The sequence below is a fragment of the Talpa europaea genome (assembly GCF_964194135.1).
Source record: "Talpa europaea genome assembly, chromosome: 1".
In the NCBI taxonomy this organism is placed as follows: domain Eukaryota; kingdom Metazoa; phylum Chordata; class Mammalia; order Eulipotyphla; family Talpidae; genus Talpa; species Talpa europaea.
In genome coordinates, this window is record NC_140073.1 from 31,290,910 (window position 1) to 31,309,269 (window position 18,360).

The 18,360-nt window shown below is 45.6% G+C and overlaps 1 protein-coding gene across 5 annotated transcripts in view; it reads right to left on the reverse strand.

Annotated features, from left to right (window-relative positions):
- Positions 1–18,360, reverse strand: part of NAV2 (neuron navigator 2) — a gene marked incomplete at both ends in the record, with an annotated part of 712,365 nt that overhangs the window by 264,672 nt on the left and 429,333 nt on the right. For all 5 annotated transcript variants that reach the window (XM_084252230.1, XM_084252229.1, XM_084252228.1 and 2 more), the window contains one exon: positions 768–885. In XM_084252230.1, the coding sequence (XP_084108356.1) occupies positions 768–885 (118 nt within the window). The remainder of the gene's footprint in view (positions 1–767; positions 886–18,360) is intronic.

An 18,360-nucleotide genomic window follows, 5' to 3' on the forward strand; every position in this document is an offset into this window, starting at 1 on the left:
TTTCCTCACTAACACATGCCAGAGGGCTGCTCGCCTTCCCTCGGGCTCTTTCTTGGCATGGAAGAGTCTGCTGCCAAGGCTGCCAGCAACAATAATCAGCCTAATGCCGTCTAATTGACCTCCCTTCTTCTCAGTCGGCTCTGAGCTCTCAGGCAGAACCACTGGGAAGCTTAAGACCCGAGGCAGAGCAGGACCAGCCTCCAGCCACGTGCCTTCCCAGGTGAACCTTCTCCTCCCAGTTTGCAGCCAAGACATTAAAAATCCCCCCACTGCTGCTTCCCTCCCCCTACTATTATAACCAGAACCAACCCTCTGTGGAGGGATCCTTTGATTTCTCAGACCCAATTAGAGTTGGCAGGATAAACCAGCCCCACGTTGTGGGGGTTTTCTTTTTCTGAAATATTTCCAGAATAATTCACCCAAAAAAGTACCATCAGAGGGAGGAAACAAGAGCACCAGAAAGATAGTCAGAGGCAAGACAGGGGATAGAGGGCCCCTCCCCAACCACCAGCGTTTCCCTCCAGCCAGGGTCAATCTTTCTTCGTAAAAAATCAAGATGAGATTGCTGTGTGGGTGACTTATCAGAAAAATCGAGCTGGCACCCACACTCCCCGAGTGTAAAACGGAATCAAATAAATTGTAAACACGTGTGACAGGAACGCCATGGTTTTCTTAGAGATTTCAATGTTCCCTCCTCCTTGTCTGACTCCATCCTTTGCGGGTTTCCACTGGAACTGAGCGACCCCCAACACAAAACCTGCACTTACCCACAACCTGGATAATCTGGGCCAGGAGGACACCATCCGTCACATCTTGCTGAAGATCCTTGATGAGACGTTTGTGGCCCGATTTGGCTAGATAATGATTGGCCCAGTCCGTGTAGATCTACAAAAAAGAAAAAAAGGCAACTTTAGGAAGCCAGTCGGACCCCATCTCGGAATCTGAGGCAGCTGCTTGGGTCTGGGCAACAGCCAGAGTCCCACTGGGGAGCAGTCGGTCGGTGGGGGCCGGCCAGTGCCATTAGCATGCAGAGCATTGTGCCTAAGAGGCATTCAGCTAATCTGAGCTGGGCTTTCCCCTATTGAGAGATCTGCCGTCAAGGCTCAGGGAAAAGCTAAAGAAAGCGTCCAAACATGCAGGGGCCTGAATGGGACAGGGGACACGGAACTAAACAGTCTGCCCCATGGCTTTGAGAGGCTGCAGCTCTAAATGCAGCAGCAGTCTCCCCAACCCCACCACCACCACCCCACCCCTGCCCATCTTTTCCTCTTTATTGAGAAAACGTATGGGGAGGTTACCACCCAACAGGCATCTTTTAATGGGCCATTTCAGGGTGAGGAGGGCTATTGAGTCAGCCTGGTTCTCAGGAGCCAGGGTCCCCTGTAAAGAAGCCAAGTGGGGAAACACAGAGCCCGTCAATTACCCTGTGTGAGTGGAGTTTTTGATGGTTTCACCGTAATCTCAAATTTAATCAATTTAATTTAAAAGCCCAGCATCACTTTCACAGTTGAGATTCTGTGAACAAAATCCTCAGCAAATTTCAATACATTTAAACACAGAACGTGTGTTCACAGCACCCTGAGAGGTGGAGACCCACAATTAGGAAAGCAGACCCCCTGGGGACATGAGGGGCCCACTTAATCACCAGTACAGAAGAATATCTAATTTCAACCAGGTTGACAAGCACAAGAAAATTCACCTAAAAACTTTCTTCTTAACTGACATATGCCAAAAAAAAATAAATAAAATCATTTCCTATCAAGCTGGAGTGTTAAGTTCCTACATGTACTGTGAGTTCGTGGGGCGCACAGGTGGGTCTGTGTATTAGCACTTTTTTTCCCCTAGAATGATACAAATGATTGTCCAAAAAAAGAATGAACCCAAACATTTGTAGAGGTTTGAGCCCACAACCCCCAGAGCAGACACAAATATATAAACCTACTTTACCTCAACAAACATGGGGAAAAAGAACTATCCCATATCAACAGGCACATATATGAATAGCAACAAGTTCGTGTTCTAACCCACATGATGTCTCCACTCAAGTGATAAAGGTGATCAGGGGATCCCCCTGGGAGATCTTCCCAGAGACCATGTGATCACAGAGCAGAAACTGTGGCTCTCACCCTCCCACCATCATGCATTTCCAAACAGAGGCCCAGGCGAACCTCACACAGTGGTTGCAACCCCTCAGGACTCCAGGAATGGAGACAGTAAGTGGGGTCTGGACTAGCAAAGTAGGGTCTTCCTGCAGAGGACGCACCTCTGGTTATTCTGCCTTGGACAGTAGGGGTCTCATCTCAAGGTGGATCAAGGCAGAGCTGCACTTTCTGCTTCACCAAGAGAACAGACAAGACCCGCCTAGCACTGCCCAGCACCCACACTTGCTCTGCCACTGCAGTGACCCGTAAGTGAAAGAGGCCGGATGTGGTATGGTTCCATTTCACATCTCAGATCAAGGTACCCCACCCTTAAATGCTTGTGACTTTCCTCCCCTGGGACTGCCAAGTTGTCAGGAATCAAAGGCCCAAAGCAAGAGTATTTCCAAAGCAAAGGAAGTGGAGTGCCATCTTGGCCATTCTGAAATGTCAATGCTCATTAAATAAAATAGCTGACAGGGAGAGAGAAAGAGGGAAAAAGGAATTAAAAGGCAAGCTCCAGTTCAAGTTCCTGTCCTTTAGGTTCCACAAGGCAGGGCTTTGAGTCTGTTCTGTTCAGCAATGGATCCCTACAAGTACCCACAATACCAAGAGGCACAGAATAGATTTACAATAAGTATCTGTGGATGAATGGATACATGTCCTCAGGAGAAATATTTAGCATCTCTTAACCTAAGTTTTCTTATCTGTAAAATGGGATCACTGGTAGATAAGTACCATCCACTTGTTGGCTATTATTAATACAATTGTTGGTTATTAGTAATACAATATATTTGGCATAAGTGCCTTATAAAGAAAAGGGGCTTAATAAGTAACAACACATATGATGTGTGCTACATACCAGGAACTTACATAAGCAATTTGCACATATTGACTTTTTTTTTTAAGATTTATTTATTTATACAAGAACTGGGGTACAGGCCAGAGGCGTGGGAGGGTGAGAGAATTCACCAGTGATAGAGCGGGGAGCAGAACAGGCAGACGGACCAAAGACACTGCTGAGGGGAGCAGCGGGCGAGGCAGGAGAGGTCTGCTGTGCCATGGGGGTATCTCCCTGGCCAGCTGGGAATCAAACCCACGCTGCAGAGGCTTAGGACAGCTTCACAGTGCTGCGCTCAACCCACTGTGCCACCGCCACCAGGGAGGCCCCATTGACACACTTAATCTGTATTCCATGAGGCAGAGACTACTATTTTGTCTGTTTTTCCGAGGAGAAACTTGAAGTATAAAGAACTAAAGGAACTTGACCAAGGTCCCAAGTAATCAGGATCAGAACCCAGGCTGACTCTAGATTCCTTTGGATACTACCACACTGCTTCTCTAAATAAACTAGAAATGCTACTTAAGTCATTTACACCATCCATAATACTCTCTACTCCTCCCATGCTCATTCCACTATTCAGTTATGTTTTCACTGAAATAACTAAAGACAAAAAAAAAAAAAAAAAAATCAAAACCCCAAACCTAGTTCTTGCCTACTCTCTGAATGCCATTGGGGAAGTCATTCAACTTTTCTGAGCTTTAGTTTTTTTCAGTTGCAAAATGAGCACAATAGGCCTACTTCAAAGGGTGATTGTGAAGACTCCTGGGGCACCTTATGGAAGGCCCTGACTTGACCTTCAGCAGGGCTCAGGAAGGGAGATAATGGAGGGGGTGACAAAAAGGAGGGCTTTGGTGCCCACAGACAGACTTGCTTTAAATCTTACCTGCCTTGCTGCCAATTAGGTCTGTGCCCTTTGGCCTGGGTGTCCTCATTTACAAGATTGGGATAATAATACTACGTCATCTGGCTATTATGAAGATGAAACACACTCCTGTACATTAAGGTCACAGAATCTGGCACTTATAAGTGCTTAGTAAATAAAAATAATAATTACAAATTTTACAACTGGCACTATTGAGTGAACCATAACAAAACCAGCCATAGCCTTTACCATGAATCTCTAGAACACAAAAGACTCTAGGACTCCCCTTCTCCTGTCCATGACACTATTTCAATTATCTAAAGCACCCCCTTATCTGGAATCACGAAGTATGGTAGATTGTAAAAGAAGAGCAGGCCAGAAACCAGTCAGGCTGGTCAGAGAGTGAGGACTTCCTTCCCTAACTAGGAGATGTGCCCACAATACTCTCTCAAACCCTGGAGGGATCTTGATTGAGGGAGGGTGCAAACACGTCAATGTTTATGATCACTTGCCTCAAGAACATCGACTGAGATGAGAAGGGGTCATGGACAAGGACTGCTGAGTGGGAGGTGGTGGTGGTGTCTCTGTTTATCCTCTTTCTACATGATTTTAAAGGGAACTCTGAACTGTCTAGAACCAGCCCTCTACGTGTCAGCACAATCCATCAGCAACCAAGGTAAAGCAAACTTTGTTCAAGCAGTACACACACACATGCGCGCGCACGCACACACACACATACATACACGCACACACAGTGGAGTTTCAGTGATGCCAAGTGGATATCTGATATACCAACAAGAACTTGTCAAGTTCTACAGTGGTCAGAATGGCTCTGCCAAAGAAGTGGACCTGTTACCTCAAACTGCTTAAGCATGAGCTCGTCTCTCAATTTTTATCTGCCTTTCTTACACTGCCAACTTAATCTTCCCAGAGCACACCACCAAAATCACTATGCTCCCCACTGACTTTTCATAATGCAACTTAAGGCAGTCTTATCATCCATGCACTCTTCCCCAGAAAGTGTCCAACTCTTGTAGAGAAAGTGGTACTGTTACAGGGCAGGGAGAGGGGCACCCCAGACCTCACAAACCTGCCTGTTCTAAATAGGTTCTGCCATCTGCCACATCAACACAAAACATATGAGACTTTAATGAAAAGGAACTTTAACACAATTAGTAAACAATACAGGAAAGGCAAAGAATATAGTTCCTAAATCAAGCACCCAAAGTTAATCATCCCCTCATGGATAAAAGTCTACCCAAGCAGGATTGGCACAAAGCAAGGCCTGAAAGCCTGCCCCAAGTCTAAAGAACCTTCTGGTGGGAACCCACAGAAAAGGGTCAGAAGCAACCAGACAAGTCTGGAAGGAGAAGAGCAAAATCAAAATCAAGATAAAAACTGCCATTGTCACCACCGCATGGGTCTCTCACCCACATCTGTGTCAACCAGTCCACGACCAAAAGGCAAGTGCAGTTTCCTCACATGTCTCTCTGCTCCATGTGCCCCCACCAGGTCTCCTTCTGGCTCTCCATCCTCTTCCTTCCTTCCTCAGTCTCCTCTGTAGCTTCTTCTCTCTCTGCTCAGCTCCACCCTCCCTTGGGTGGGGCAGGAAACTTCCCCCTTTCCTGGGACCATCGTGTTACAGTAAAAGTGAATTTAAGAGCAGGGGTTTGGGATCTGTGTTACAGTAAAAGTGAATTTAAGAGCAGGGGTTTGGGATCTGACTAGATCACATTGGCCCTTGATCCTGTGAATTGAATTTCTATTAATTTTTCTGTAACCCAGCTTTGTACTGTATAAAAAGGAAAGTAAACTTTTGAATATCTTAGAAATCAGAGGTTAGTGAACTGAGACCCTGCCCAAACCTGGTTGACCACCTGTTTTTAATATACAAATTTCTAACGAACATGGTCACACCCATGTATTGTCTACAGGCTGTCCACCCTACCATGGCAGAGATGAAGCGTTGTGAACAACACCTCAATATTTTACTATCCAGCTCTTTACAGAAAATTTGGCCAGTCTGTGATATAGAAACTGAATGAGATATTGTGCCTACATATAGCAAATGCTCAGTAGTAATAATTACAATTACTCTTAGAACTGGCCATGCTTTACTTCCCTGTCTGAATTCATGAGACCCCATCTGCCTGAATGCCTCCATTGGGGCCAGGAGGCCCACCATTCAAGAATCACACCCAGTGTTGTGTCTCCATGAAGTTGATTTCCTGAATGTCTCCTGAGGCGTTTGCATATGATTTTCATTGACTGCATGAGATGCAGACGTATAGACTATGGAGCATCTGTACACTGGTACCACCTCATCCTCACCACCAGATTCTAGCAGAATCCATATCTCACTTATTCCTGCTGCCAACCCAACTAGTGCCTTACAGGGAGAGGACACACAGTAGGAGGTCATTAAGTGGCAGCTGGGTTGAGCTGAACAGAGAGAAAAGGGGTAAATCCTTGGGGAAACTGATTACACTTGAGACTTAAATAATTCAAGCTCTTGGTGAAGCCTCAAACCAGGATCTTGAATTTCTTTACTGATTGAAAAGCAAAAAGAGCAGGGTTAATAAATCACTCCAGGGCCTCCCCTGGTGGCGCAGTGGTTGAGCGCTGGGCTGTGAGGCTGCCCGCAGCCTCTTCAGTGCTGGTTCGGTCCCGGCTGCTGGCGAAGGTCCCATAAAACAAACAAACAAACAAAAAAATCACTCCATAACCCAAGCTCATTAATCAGGACCCATCCAACAAAAATCATTAATTATCTATATAGTTTCACCTCCCCTCCTATCCTAGGCCCTCTACTTTTTGAAATGAACCACAAGAAGATACCTAGAATTATTTTAAAACCAGTTTTCACAGGCCATGCTAAGCACTGACAATTTAGTCCTATCTCCATTACTTGTTATTTCGGTATCTCCTGCAATGAAGCCATTCTTCCAAGGGACACCCTTAGAGAATAAACTCCCACTATCACTCAGCATCAAACACAGATTCCATCAGGTTTGGTCACTCAGTCAAAATAATGCATGTGTTTGAAAGACTTCAATCAAGGACTGTGTGCTGGACTCCCTGTCTGTTTCCAGTATCCAGAATGAATTTTGCCAGAGTGTCTCCTTCCCCAAAGTTCCGACTGCTTTCCTTTTACCTTGGAATCCACTGATCATTGATCTGAGAACTTTCAACAGAAAAGGACAAGACAGAGAACCACCTTCTAGGAAAAAAGAAAAACATTCTACCTACCCCCAACTCCAAATCATCAAGCCATTCTAGAGAATGAAATTCTCTGGAAAAAGGTTCTGGAATCATTTCACACTAGTATTTGAGAAAGAATCTTTCTCACTCTGCTGAGCTTACCTCGCTCCCTACCCCCTCTAACCGGAGACTACACGCTCCAAAGCGCTCTGTGCTGTCAAAGGCTTGAAGAGATAAAAGGGGAAGGGAGGCAGTGACAGATGAAGAGTGAATTCATTTTGATTCACTTTATTACCCCTGACAGAATTTCAAGGAGTGTGTCATTTGTTTGCTTATAACTCCACATCACACCAGCTGAAATCAAAGAGGAAAAATTTTGACAGATCCATTGAGGTAAAAAAAAAAAACAAACCTGATTATTAGTTGTAATAAGAAAACTGATAATAATTGCATTGTGTTAATCCAACAGGGATAATAACGTTGCTGAGTTTATACTGCAATTTGCGCTCAAATGAAGCACTCAAAAAAAAATCACAACAAATGAAGGGGTAAGCACTCTTTGCAAGGAACCCAAGATCAATTCCATAAAACATCAAAATGCATCATCTGTTATCAAGGGCAAAGCCCACAGCACACATCTGCATCCTCAGCATCTCACAAGGAACATGGTCGCTCCCCCACAGAACAGCACAAGTCCTCATAACTCTTCTCACAGCCCTCTAACTGCTTGGGGTTGGGGTGAAAGGACAGAATCAGAAGGTGGCTTTTTTCCCACTTGCACCTCTCTATCAAAGTACTATACATCCTCTCTCATTACATACCTCCCTTGATTAAAATCCACTGCCTTGTCATCTTCAAGTGAGTGAAGTGGTAGCTCCTGTCATCTATCTTGGAGAAAGGGGTAGCGCACAGGGCCTCCCTGGTGGCACAAGAGGTTAAGACGCTGCCTATGAAACTGTCCGCAGCCACTGAAGCACAAGTTCGATCCCTGGTCAGGGCTACCCACATAGCAGAGCAGACCTCTCCTGTCTCGCCCACTGCTCCCCTCAACAGCGTGTTTCAGTCGGTCTGCCTATTCTGTTCCCCGCTCTGTCTCTGGTGAATCCTCTCACCCCACACCTCTGACCTGTACCCCCAGTTCTTATATGCATGAATAAATAAATCTTAAAAAAAAAAAAAAGACATAGAGCACAGAGAAGTCAGTCTTTCAGCTCAACACCACACAGCACAGCAGGGACTGGGCCCAAACACTGACCCTGCTCTGATTTCTCAAGGAAAAAGGCCAGTTTGTCCAGAGTCCTTCAAGCTGATCAGAGCCCACCCTAGAGGATAACTCCTCCCATCCCCAGCTTCTCCACCTCCCCATGTGCTACTCAGGTCAACACAGTGCCCGCCAGCTGTCTCAGGTACTGGCGTAGACCTGGGTCAAAATCTGGCTCTGCCTCTGACCAGCCAGTCATGTCATGTCCCTTGGCAAGTCATGTCCCTGAAGAGCATCCATGTCCCTCACCTCCACAGCAGTGATATATACAGTGTTATTTTACGGCTAAAAGGGATATGTATGTAAGTGGCTAACACAAGTTGACACATAGTATTAAGCCAGTGATTGTCATTAACAGTCAAGTTCATAAACATCTGGCTGTTTGGGGAAAATAAGCTATTCTGGATTGCTGGATCTACACTTCTGAAAGCCACCTATTATTATACCATTGGGAATGTTTCCCAAGTGGATTTTCATGATCTTTGATTTTTAAATTAATCAAACTTTATTTTTTCTTGATGACCCATGACATCACTATGACTAACAGTGTTTTGATCTATTACTAGGAAGCCCTGCTGAGTTGGTGGACGTTCCTTAAGAGACTCCAGAGTACTTTAAAATTGGGTATAAAGAGAAAGTGCTGTTCCAACATGAATCTTTTCTTTTTTAGATTTATTTTATTTATGCACACAAGAACTAGGGTATAGGCCAGAGGTGCAGGGGGTGAAAGGATTCACCAGAGACAGAGTGGGGAACAGAACAGGCAGATTCACTGAAATATACTGCTAAAGGAAGCAGCGGGTGAGACAGAGAGGTCTGCTGTGCCATGTGGGTCAGTTCCCTGGCCGGGGATCGAACATGCTGCAGTGGCTGGTGATAGCTTGACAGGGTTGAGACTTAATCCCTGCACTACCAGGGAGGCCCGCAACATGAATCTTGATGGGTCCCTTCAGTTAACAAAAAAAACACAAGTAAGAGGATTTAGTGGCACCCCTTTCAGTTGGTCCCAAGCAGGGAAGGCTGCTAGAAAACGGCTCTTGCAGCACTGAGATTTAGTGGGTTCTCAACTCCCTGCCTGCGTGGATCTGAAATGGTACTGCTGGCCCTGGCTTTCTGTGTACTTTTGTCACATGGTTCATGTGAACCTATTTATACCAAGGAGTGTAAATCCCTGTGTGGACCCAGAAGACAGCAGCAGAGAAGGGGAAGATACCAGCAGTAGCTCCTCCCCTTGAATGTGCTGGGAGGGACTGGCCATCTTAAGGATGATCCCATCAGCAGGGGGCTCCATCCCTTTACTCTGCAGTAACCTACTTGCCTGTACAACCACCAAAGATACACCTTGATACCGGCACACATGTATGTCTTTGTTTCAAAGGGATACACACTTGTACACACACATAGCAAGTGACTTAGAGATAAATCAGGCTTATCATTAATCTGGATTTCCATCTTGCTCCACATCCTGGCACCATCCTTATGCCTACCTTAGCTCCGAATATCAAGTTAATAAGTTGCTCAAAGCCACACGAATGCCTTGGTGCATTAAGCAACCACAGCCTGGGCTGGGTTCCGGTCCTGATACAGCCTTGTGTGGGATAATAACTACCATGGCCAATCATCCATGATGAGCTGATAAAGAGTACACCTTCTAGAGTCCATGTCCTTAGGTTCCAAACGTGCCTCAACCACTTCTCTATGGAGTTATTCTGAGCAAGGTATGTCCACTCTCTGAGCTTGTTCCCTCACCTCTTAAGTGGATTCACCACTATTCAGGTTCCTGTGGGGCCGAAATGAGATCCTGGATACAAACAGGGTATGGTAGCTGTGATTATCATGACCACCAAGATGACTGAGGACACACAATATAACACACAAAAGATTCCTCTAGTTCCCAAGTCACCTGTTACGCACCCTCATTTTACAGATGGGAACACAGACTCTGAGAGGTGCAACAGCTCCCCCATGTCACAAAAAAAGTATACAGGCTTTGAAAGCAGTAACTCTCACTCCTAATGACAGCAGAGAGGTACACACAAGACCCTGCAACCATAGAAGGTCAAGTGCCACACAGTGTGGGAAACGCAGAGACTATTGCGTAATAGCCATTGCGTATCACCCTCACCTGCCCTGGGAACAGAGCGGCCACTCATCACTCAGCTCCAGCTAATAGATCCAAGAGGGGAGCTGACACTTTCCCATGTCACCAAAGCACAAAGCAAACATAATTTCACAACAATGTCATTACAGCAAAAATACAAATGCCGGTATAATGTGAGTTGCAATGCAGAGTCAGATCTGAATGAGGAACGCTCAGGAGTCAAGTCTCCTGGTTCCTCCGGTCTGAAGTGGGACAGGGCCAGTCTGGGCCCCTTGCAGAGGATGCTGGGCCATGCCTGGGAAGGGCTGCAACCACACAATGGTGGCATTGTTGTGAGGAGCACAAGCAAGCTGCAGGTGGGTGTGCACAGCAACTCCAGAGGTTTTGAAACTGCCTTTAGAAAATGAAACCTGGCTGGTGAATGTACTGGGAGGGGCTGGGCTATCTTAAGGATGAGCATGTAGGTGCATCCCGACTCCACACTTTGGGCTAACCTACTTTTAAAGCTTAGGATCCTCCTTTCTGGACACTCTGTTCACCTGGGACAGACCATGCGCTGAACTACATTTATGGAATGGAGAGTACTTTCCATCTACTTCTTCACTGGGTCACCACCACTTCTGCAACAGCTTCGGTAGGTGGTTACATGTGCGAGGTGCTTTATACCTGTGGCCTCATATACAATCTCTCCCCACCTCTGTGTCAGCTCCAGGAAGACAGGGATGCTTATCTGTTCTGCTCAGTGAATTTTTCTAAATTTTCTAAACATCTACGACAACACCTGGCACATAGTAAGTAAACCAGTATATGCTGAATCAATGTTCATCCCCATTTTACATTCTGGAAAACGTTTTAGGCTCTACAAGGTTCTACACAGGGTCACAGATAGTCAAAACAACATTGCATCTGACACAGGGAATAGGTAGCCTGGCCCTGTAGCTACCAATGCTCACAAGAGCAAATTGTGTATCCAGCTCTCTCTGGGGCTTCCCTAGAAAATCAAACAAGGCCAGTCTTATTTGATGAAGGGTGAAGACTAGAATTATTACTGGTTGCTTCAGCATAAATGGGTCCCCCTACTCCCAGCAGAGGTACTACTTCTCCCTCGCTCCTATCTGAGAACCGAGGTCTGAGCATCTCTCAATCGCGGTGTCTAGAGACTCCAAGGACACCAAATGTCAGAAGCCACTTGGAATTTCTCAAGTATTTTCTCTCCTTCCTGTGTTCATTAGTACTGACTAATTAGACATGTTCTTCCAAGTGCTTCCTCTACGGATGTGATGGGATCAGGCCCTTCCGGAGGCCCTGGGGCAGCTGCTGAGCACACTCTTTTTGATGGTAAACATTCTCCAAAGCAACAGAGCTTTTGAGTTGCCTGGCAAGGTGGCCCTGCTGGACAGGCTGGTGACAACCTGGGCAGCAATAGAGGCCTTTATCCAGTCTGTTTAACCCGATCTGTTACATATTAGTCTTTATCTTGTCCCCCAAACTTCCATAGCCCCTATCTACAGACTGCAAGGAAGGAGATGGCAGCAATTGTACCTCTCAGTTGCCTCTGCCCAGCCCAAATGCCCTAGGTTAGCCAAGGCCTCAGAATCCTCTGGAACTTCTGTCAGGTTGATTAGCCTCTATGAGCATCAGTTCCCTCATCACAGGGTTGTTGGGTGGATAGAGTGCGATATTAGACCTAAAAGACCAGGCTCTGATTTGGGTACAAATTATGCAGTCTTTGGGTCTCTGGGCAAACTACCTCTTAGAGCCTCAGCTTCCACATCTGTGAAATGGAATAACCTACTATGTACTATAAGGACTAAAAACGAATGTTTGTAAAGTGCCTGGCATTTTACCTGGCACACAGTTGGTTCCTTTAAATGTTAGTTTCCTTTTCTGCTCCATCTCCATATCCCAACCCACAATTCCCTACGCCCACCACACACATCATGGGATCTGGGCCACATTAATCTTCAAATCCTGCTGGTGCGTTTGCTGTCTGGTGTGTCCCCCCACCTCATGCCCTTCACTTAGCAGATGTTTCCTTCTCCTGGAAACCAACCCTGCCTGCCAGACTTCTCTCCTTCCTCTGAAGCCCTAGGATACTTACAATTAAATAACCAGCTCCCTAGCCTCTGTGCCTCTGTCCACGCTGTCCTCTACTGGCGATGCTTTCTCTACCTCACCTCCAGGCAAAAGCCTATTTGATGTCTTAAAACCCAGATGAAGTGTCAAGCCCTGTAAAGTCATTCCCCACTCACTTTCTCACTCCCAGCATGGACCTATATGCCCCTTCTTGGCTGCAAAAGCGCTTTGCATCTGCCTTTAGCATGGCTGTAGTCACTATCACTCACATCCCTCTCCAGGAGGAGCTTTTTCAGAGTAGAGAACAAATTTTACACATTTTGGTTAACACTGGCACAATGCCTGACTCATTTACAGTAGCTCAATAATAAACAAGCAGCCTCCCTGGTGTCCCAAGAGGTTAAGTCTCAGCATTGTGGAGATATCCATAGCCACTGCAGCACAGTGCTAGCCCACAGGGTGCAGCAGACTGCTCCTGTCTTGCCGGCTGCTCCCCTCAGCAGTGTATTTCAGTGGATCTGCCTCTTCCGCTCCCCACTCTGTCGCTGGTGAATCCTCTCACCTTGCTCCTCCGCACCTCTGGCCTATACCCCAGCTCTTGTATGCATAAATAAATAAAATAAATCTTTAAAAAAAAAAAACAAGCACTTATTGACTTACTGGAGGGTAAATGGATGGATGGATGGATGGAAGGAGAATGGACAGATGGAGAAGGGGAGGAGGGACAGACTGAATGATCAGATGGGTGGACATATGGACGGGTATGTGCAAGAAAAGATAGATGAATGGTTAAATGGGGAGACGGGTAGATAGACGGATGGCTGGATGGAATGGATGAATGGATCTGCCCCCCTTTACTCCTGAGATCATGAAGTCTAAGAAATCACAATGCTGCTTCATGTATCTTTAGACTAATTGTGGACCATAGAGCAGGGCAGGCACCCTTAGGTAACACCTTGCTGTGAGGCCATTTCCAGGAGAGTAGCAGGACCCACCTGACAGTGGAATTAAAGGTGCTATTTTAAAATCTACAGACACAGGCACACACAGTGGTAGCTATAGCAGGCTTGTATTGCTCTGGGGAACTGACTGTTAAAATTTCAGGAAATATGCAAGCTGGTTGTTAAAACAGTCATTATTTATAAAGAAATGTCAGCAAGAAAAATTAACAATTCCATTTATAATTGCATAGCAAAGAATGAATTATCAGACAAGGACTGGGTTTTCATCTTTGGGTAATTGTTTTGCTGGTTGTCCAACTGAACATTACCAGATTGATCTAAAATTATTCAAAACGTTAAATATTATCTGAAAGAATGAATATGATCTCTAAGATTAGAGTCCTGATTTCTCTGTATCATTCTCTTATGAGGTGATTCTGAATCCCAGAGACCTGTTTATCCACTACTACAAGTACAGAATTTCAGGGCTAGGATTGCAACAGGGTGGTCCCCAGGAAAGGGGGAGGTTCCCTGCCCCACCCAAGGGAGGGTGGAGCTGAGCAGGGAGAGAAGCTGCAGAAGAGACTGAGGAAGGAAGCAGGATGGAGCCAGGAGACCTGGAGGAGGCGCATGGAGCCTAGAGACATGTGAAGAAACTGCGCTTGTCTTTTGGTTGTGGACTGGGTGACACAGATGTGGGTGAGACCCATGGGGAGGTGACAATGGCAGCTTTTATCTTGATGTTGATTTTGCTCCTTTCCTTCCGGGCTTGTCTGGTTGTTTCTGGCCCTTTTCTGTGGGTCCCCACTGGAAGATGCTTTAGACTTGTGGCAGGCTTTGGGGCCTTGCTCTGGGCCAGTCCCATTTGGATGGACTTTTACCCACGAGGGGATGGGTAACTTTGGGTGCTTCATTTAGAAACTAGACTCTGCCTTACCTGTATTGTTTCCTAATTTTATTAAAGTTCCTTCCCATTAAAGTCTCATATGTTTTGTGTTGATGCGGCGGATGGCAGAACCCATTTAGAATAGGCAGGTTTGCGGGGTTTGGGCTGCCCCTCTCCCTGTCCTATAACAGATTGATCTTCAATGATCTTGTATATTTTCTAGTTGAAGAGAGTTTGGTCAATGAAACTACTTTTCTGTTATACCCAAATCTAATACATGGCACTACATGTACCAAAAAGAAATATATGAGCAAGTCACATGAGGCCACAATTAAAAAATACACAAAACAAAATGTAGCTCCTTTACATGATAAAGGTGAACTTAGAAAATTTAATATTCCAATAAAATATTAAGCTTAAGAACATTTAAAATTCCTTTTCCAATTCTGAGATTTATGTGACATAGAATGACCTGCAAATATTTACAATATACGACATGATGAATTTTGACCTATAGTCACATATCAAACCATCTCTACAATTAAGAAAAGAAACAATTTTATCACCCCAAGAACTGTCTTACAGCAACCTTTTATAATCCTTCCCTTACCTCTGCTGCTGCAAGGCAAAAACTGATCTGCTTTATGGCATTAGAATTATTTGGGCTTTCTAGAACTGTATGTAAAGAATTTTATATATATATATATATATATATATACACATATAATTACATAAGCTTAGAATTACATTTTTTAAAAGTGGCAATAAATACTCAAAACTCATTTCTTCCTAATTATTTTACTGTTATGCACTTAAGGTAACCAACATCTATCACAATGGCTTTATGGGGGAAACAGTATAGGATGCTGGACTACTCCAGCTCTCTTTGACATCCACTGGCAAGCGGAAATCACCTCCCGCAGGAGGATTTACCATGGAATTTAGCAAGTGCCTTGAAAGGTCTATTGTTAAAACCACTGGCACACACAGGTGAGACAGGAAAAAAATTGATGTTACTCATTTTCCCCTTCCTCCCATAGAGAAGGCTTTGTTATGTGGAATGATGAGTATGCAAATTTAGGGGAGAGGAGGTTGATCAACAACATTGTTCTGCATGAGAAAAAGAGAATTCAAGAAGGAGAAAGAAATGAGGTTTGATGCTGTAAAGACTGGGAAGCAGAGAGGCCTTGGGGGCAGGAGGAGGGAGAAGTCTCTAAGACAAGAACAAGGGGAATGAACAAATTTGAACATGATCTAAACTTTCTTCTTTATCTTCAATAAAATCTACATTCTTCCCACTGCTTTCTAGGGCAACTGGAATCCTTCTAAGGAAGGCCAAGAGGTGCCAAGTCCTGCTTCCCAGTGGGTGAAGGGACAAGAGAGTGATCTGTAGCTGTGGTTAGGTTACTCCCGGTTGAGAGTGATGAAGTTTATCCACGGGCCAAGTGGATAGATTGGTGAGCTCGCAGGATCCTCTTGCAGCACCTAATAGGTCACCTGTCATAAGGCACTTGCTTGAGGAAGCCTGGGAGAAAGGCCTGGTTGCTTCATCCCTCCCCCTGCACAAGCCTCCGGTGTTTAAGCCTTGCTCTGTTCTCCCTGCCCCCCCATGCTGACCCACCACCCAGCAGGTAGTTCCAACTGACTCCCCTATTTCCAGATACTTGATCTGGCTGCCCTGTCTCAGCTTGATAAGGGGGGGCAAAACTCACCTTGTTATAGGACAGGGAGAGGGTCAGCCGACCCTCTCCCTGTCCTATAACAACCTGACCCTTGTTCCATTCCATCAGGGCTTGCTAAGTCCCAGGTAGGCAGCTTTGCTGGGAAGGGTCAGGTGAGTCACTGCTCCCACCTGACATTTACATCTCCAATGGAGGCATCAAGCTTTAATGCCAGGAGATTGATGGGAGGAAATGCAATCTCTCTAGAAAGTCAGGTGAGTTTTTCTTTTTAAGGTAAAAGGTATTTTGTTTTGGTTTGAGCTGAGGGCCATTCAGACTCCTGCAGGTGAGTGGCTCCACAAACTATACGTTGCTGATTAAAAAGTTGCCACACCCAAGACAAACTGGTGCAGCCTTGTTGGTTATTAAAGGATGCTTCCTTATCTAACCTGAAAACCCAGGTGGTAGATGGCATTTTAAGGATTTCCCCGGGGTCAGGTTTCTTGAGAAGATTAACAGCAGCCTGATTTATAAGGGAGGAAGGAACCCAGAGAGGGACCCCCAGCATGGGGCAGTCAGCCCCTTTCCTGCATGGGGGCTGTGATTAAAGCCAGGGGAAAAGCCGGTGGTGGGGTCTCTGCTGTTTTCACCTATGGAAGAGATTGGCGGGCAGCCTAAGAACCCTGGAAAGTAAGTGGAAAGGCAAGTGTCCTTATTCTCCTCCATTTCCAAGCAAGTTTATGGGTGACGCTTCCAAGGGCCCCCCTGAATTTTATGTTAGTGACAAGGAGAAAATGTGTAGTGCTTACAAGTGTGAAGTCAGTTCTGGATCCTGCCTTCACCTTTTAATGTACACAAATGCAGACAAGTCAGGCTCAGTTTCTCCGTCTGTAAGTAGAGATGACCGTAACCAGTGCCGTGCCGGGATTGATTTTAAGGATTAAAAGAGAAGAAACTGAAACCCCAGTGAGCACACACACTCTACTCAATCAGGAGTAAGGATGTATATTAAGGAAGGCCCAGGGGGACCTAAGGAGGTCTGATACCCTCATAAATGGTCAAGGTTACCACCCCTCGCACAGATAGGCACAGTGCCTGGCAAAGATACTGCTGTGCCATTTGTGGGAAAGTTATATATGCAAAGTCTTTCTTAAAAAACTTTGGAGGTGAGGCAGTGCCCAGCAGTGACTGGCCTAGCCCTTCCCTACTTAGGAGGCTGGTTTTGTTATGGGGCAACCCCAATATAAAACGGGTTGCCTGGCGAGTTCCCAGTGTCTTTTGGCTTTGGTCTGGAGTGGGGGTGGAGTCCAAAAAGCCTGTATGGAATTAGCTTTAGGACATCCTTTTCCCCCTAACAGTTTCTTTCTCAACAATTCAAAGCCAAGAGACTTGGCCGCTGTGGAAGTAGCCGTTGTGCCCTGTGCGTTTCTCTAGCCCAGATGTCAGGGCTCTCAGACCTAGAGTCAGCTCAGGAGGTTTGTGTCTTGTATTTTTATATGTTTTTAGTTGGATATAGCCAGGCACCGAGCAGGCACCCAGGAAAGAAAGGGCATCTCCCGCAGCTGGGGAATAACCTGGCAGAGCGCACACTCACACAAAAAAAACAATTTACACAAAGATATTATTCTACAAAGTCCTGGAAGAAAGCCCCAACTGATTTATCTCAGGAAGAATAAAGTCCTAATAACAGCATAGTCTCTGCCTCCCATCTGCAGACCTGAAAATTTTTAAAGCTCTTCAGTAGACAGAATCTGTAACAAGCCTCACCATAATCATGTGGAAAAGGGGGAAGCAGCTTTATTCTCCCCACTTCATACAGGAGGAAAGTGGGCTCAGCTGGGTAAGGATCAGAAAATACTGTAGCCCAGGTATTCTAACTCAGTCAAGCACGCAGGTGTCTCAAGGCAGTTACAAAAAAAGAAAAAGAAAACGAAACAGACCAGGTCACTGAATGGACAGGATAGGAAGGAAGTTCTAGTTTGAAACTGGAGGGAGTCTTTTAGTCTTCTCTTCTTGAGGTAATGGGAATTTGAGTTCTGGGTCTACAGCTGAGCTTAGCAGGAGATGGAAATCCCCAGGCTGCATGTGAGATGTGTTCATGGAGGCTCAAACCACATACCATAGCTCCCTCCTATTGAAATGTCTATTTTTAACATCCTACCTCAAAAGATAGCTCTTCCACGGGGCAGTGAGTCTAGTTCTGCAGAGGGAAAGATAGCCAAAGATAGCCCCATTAATTGCACTTGACAGGGGTAGTTTTAGGCACCTATGCGTGCAAAAGACATGCCGGTGTCTGACACCCGAGCGACCCTCCCTCTTTAATGAGCCAGCACACCTGGGGAGGATGGAGGGCAGGAGAGGATGGAAAATATTCAGAGGGCCCAGTAGA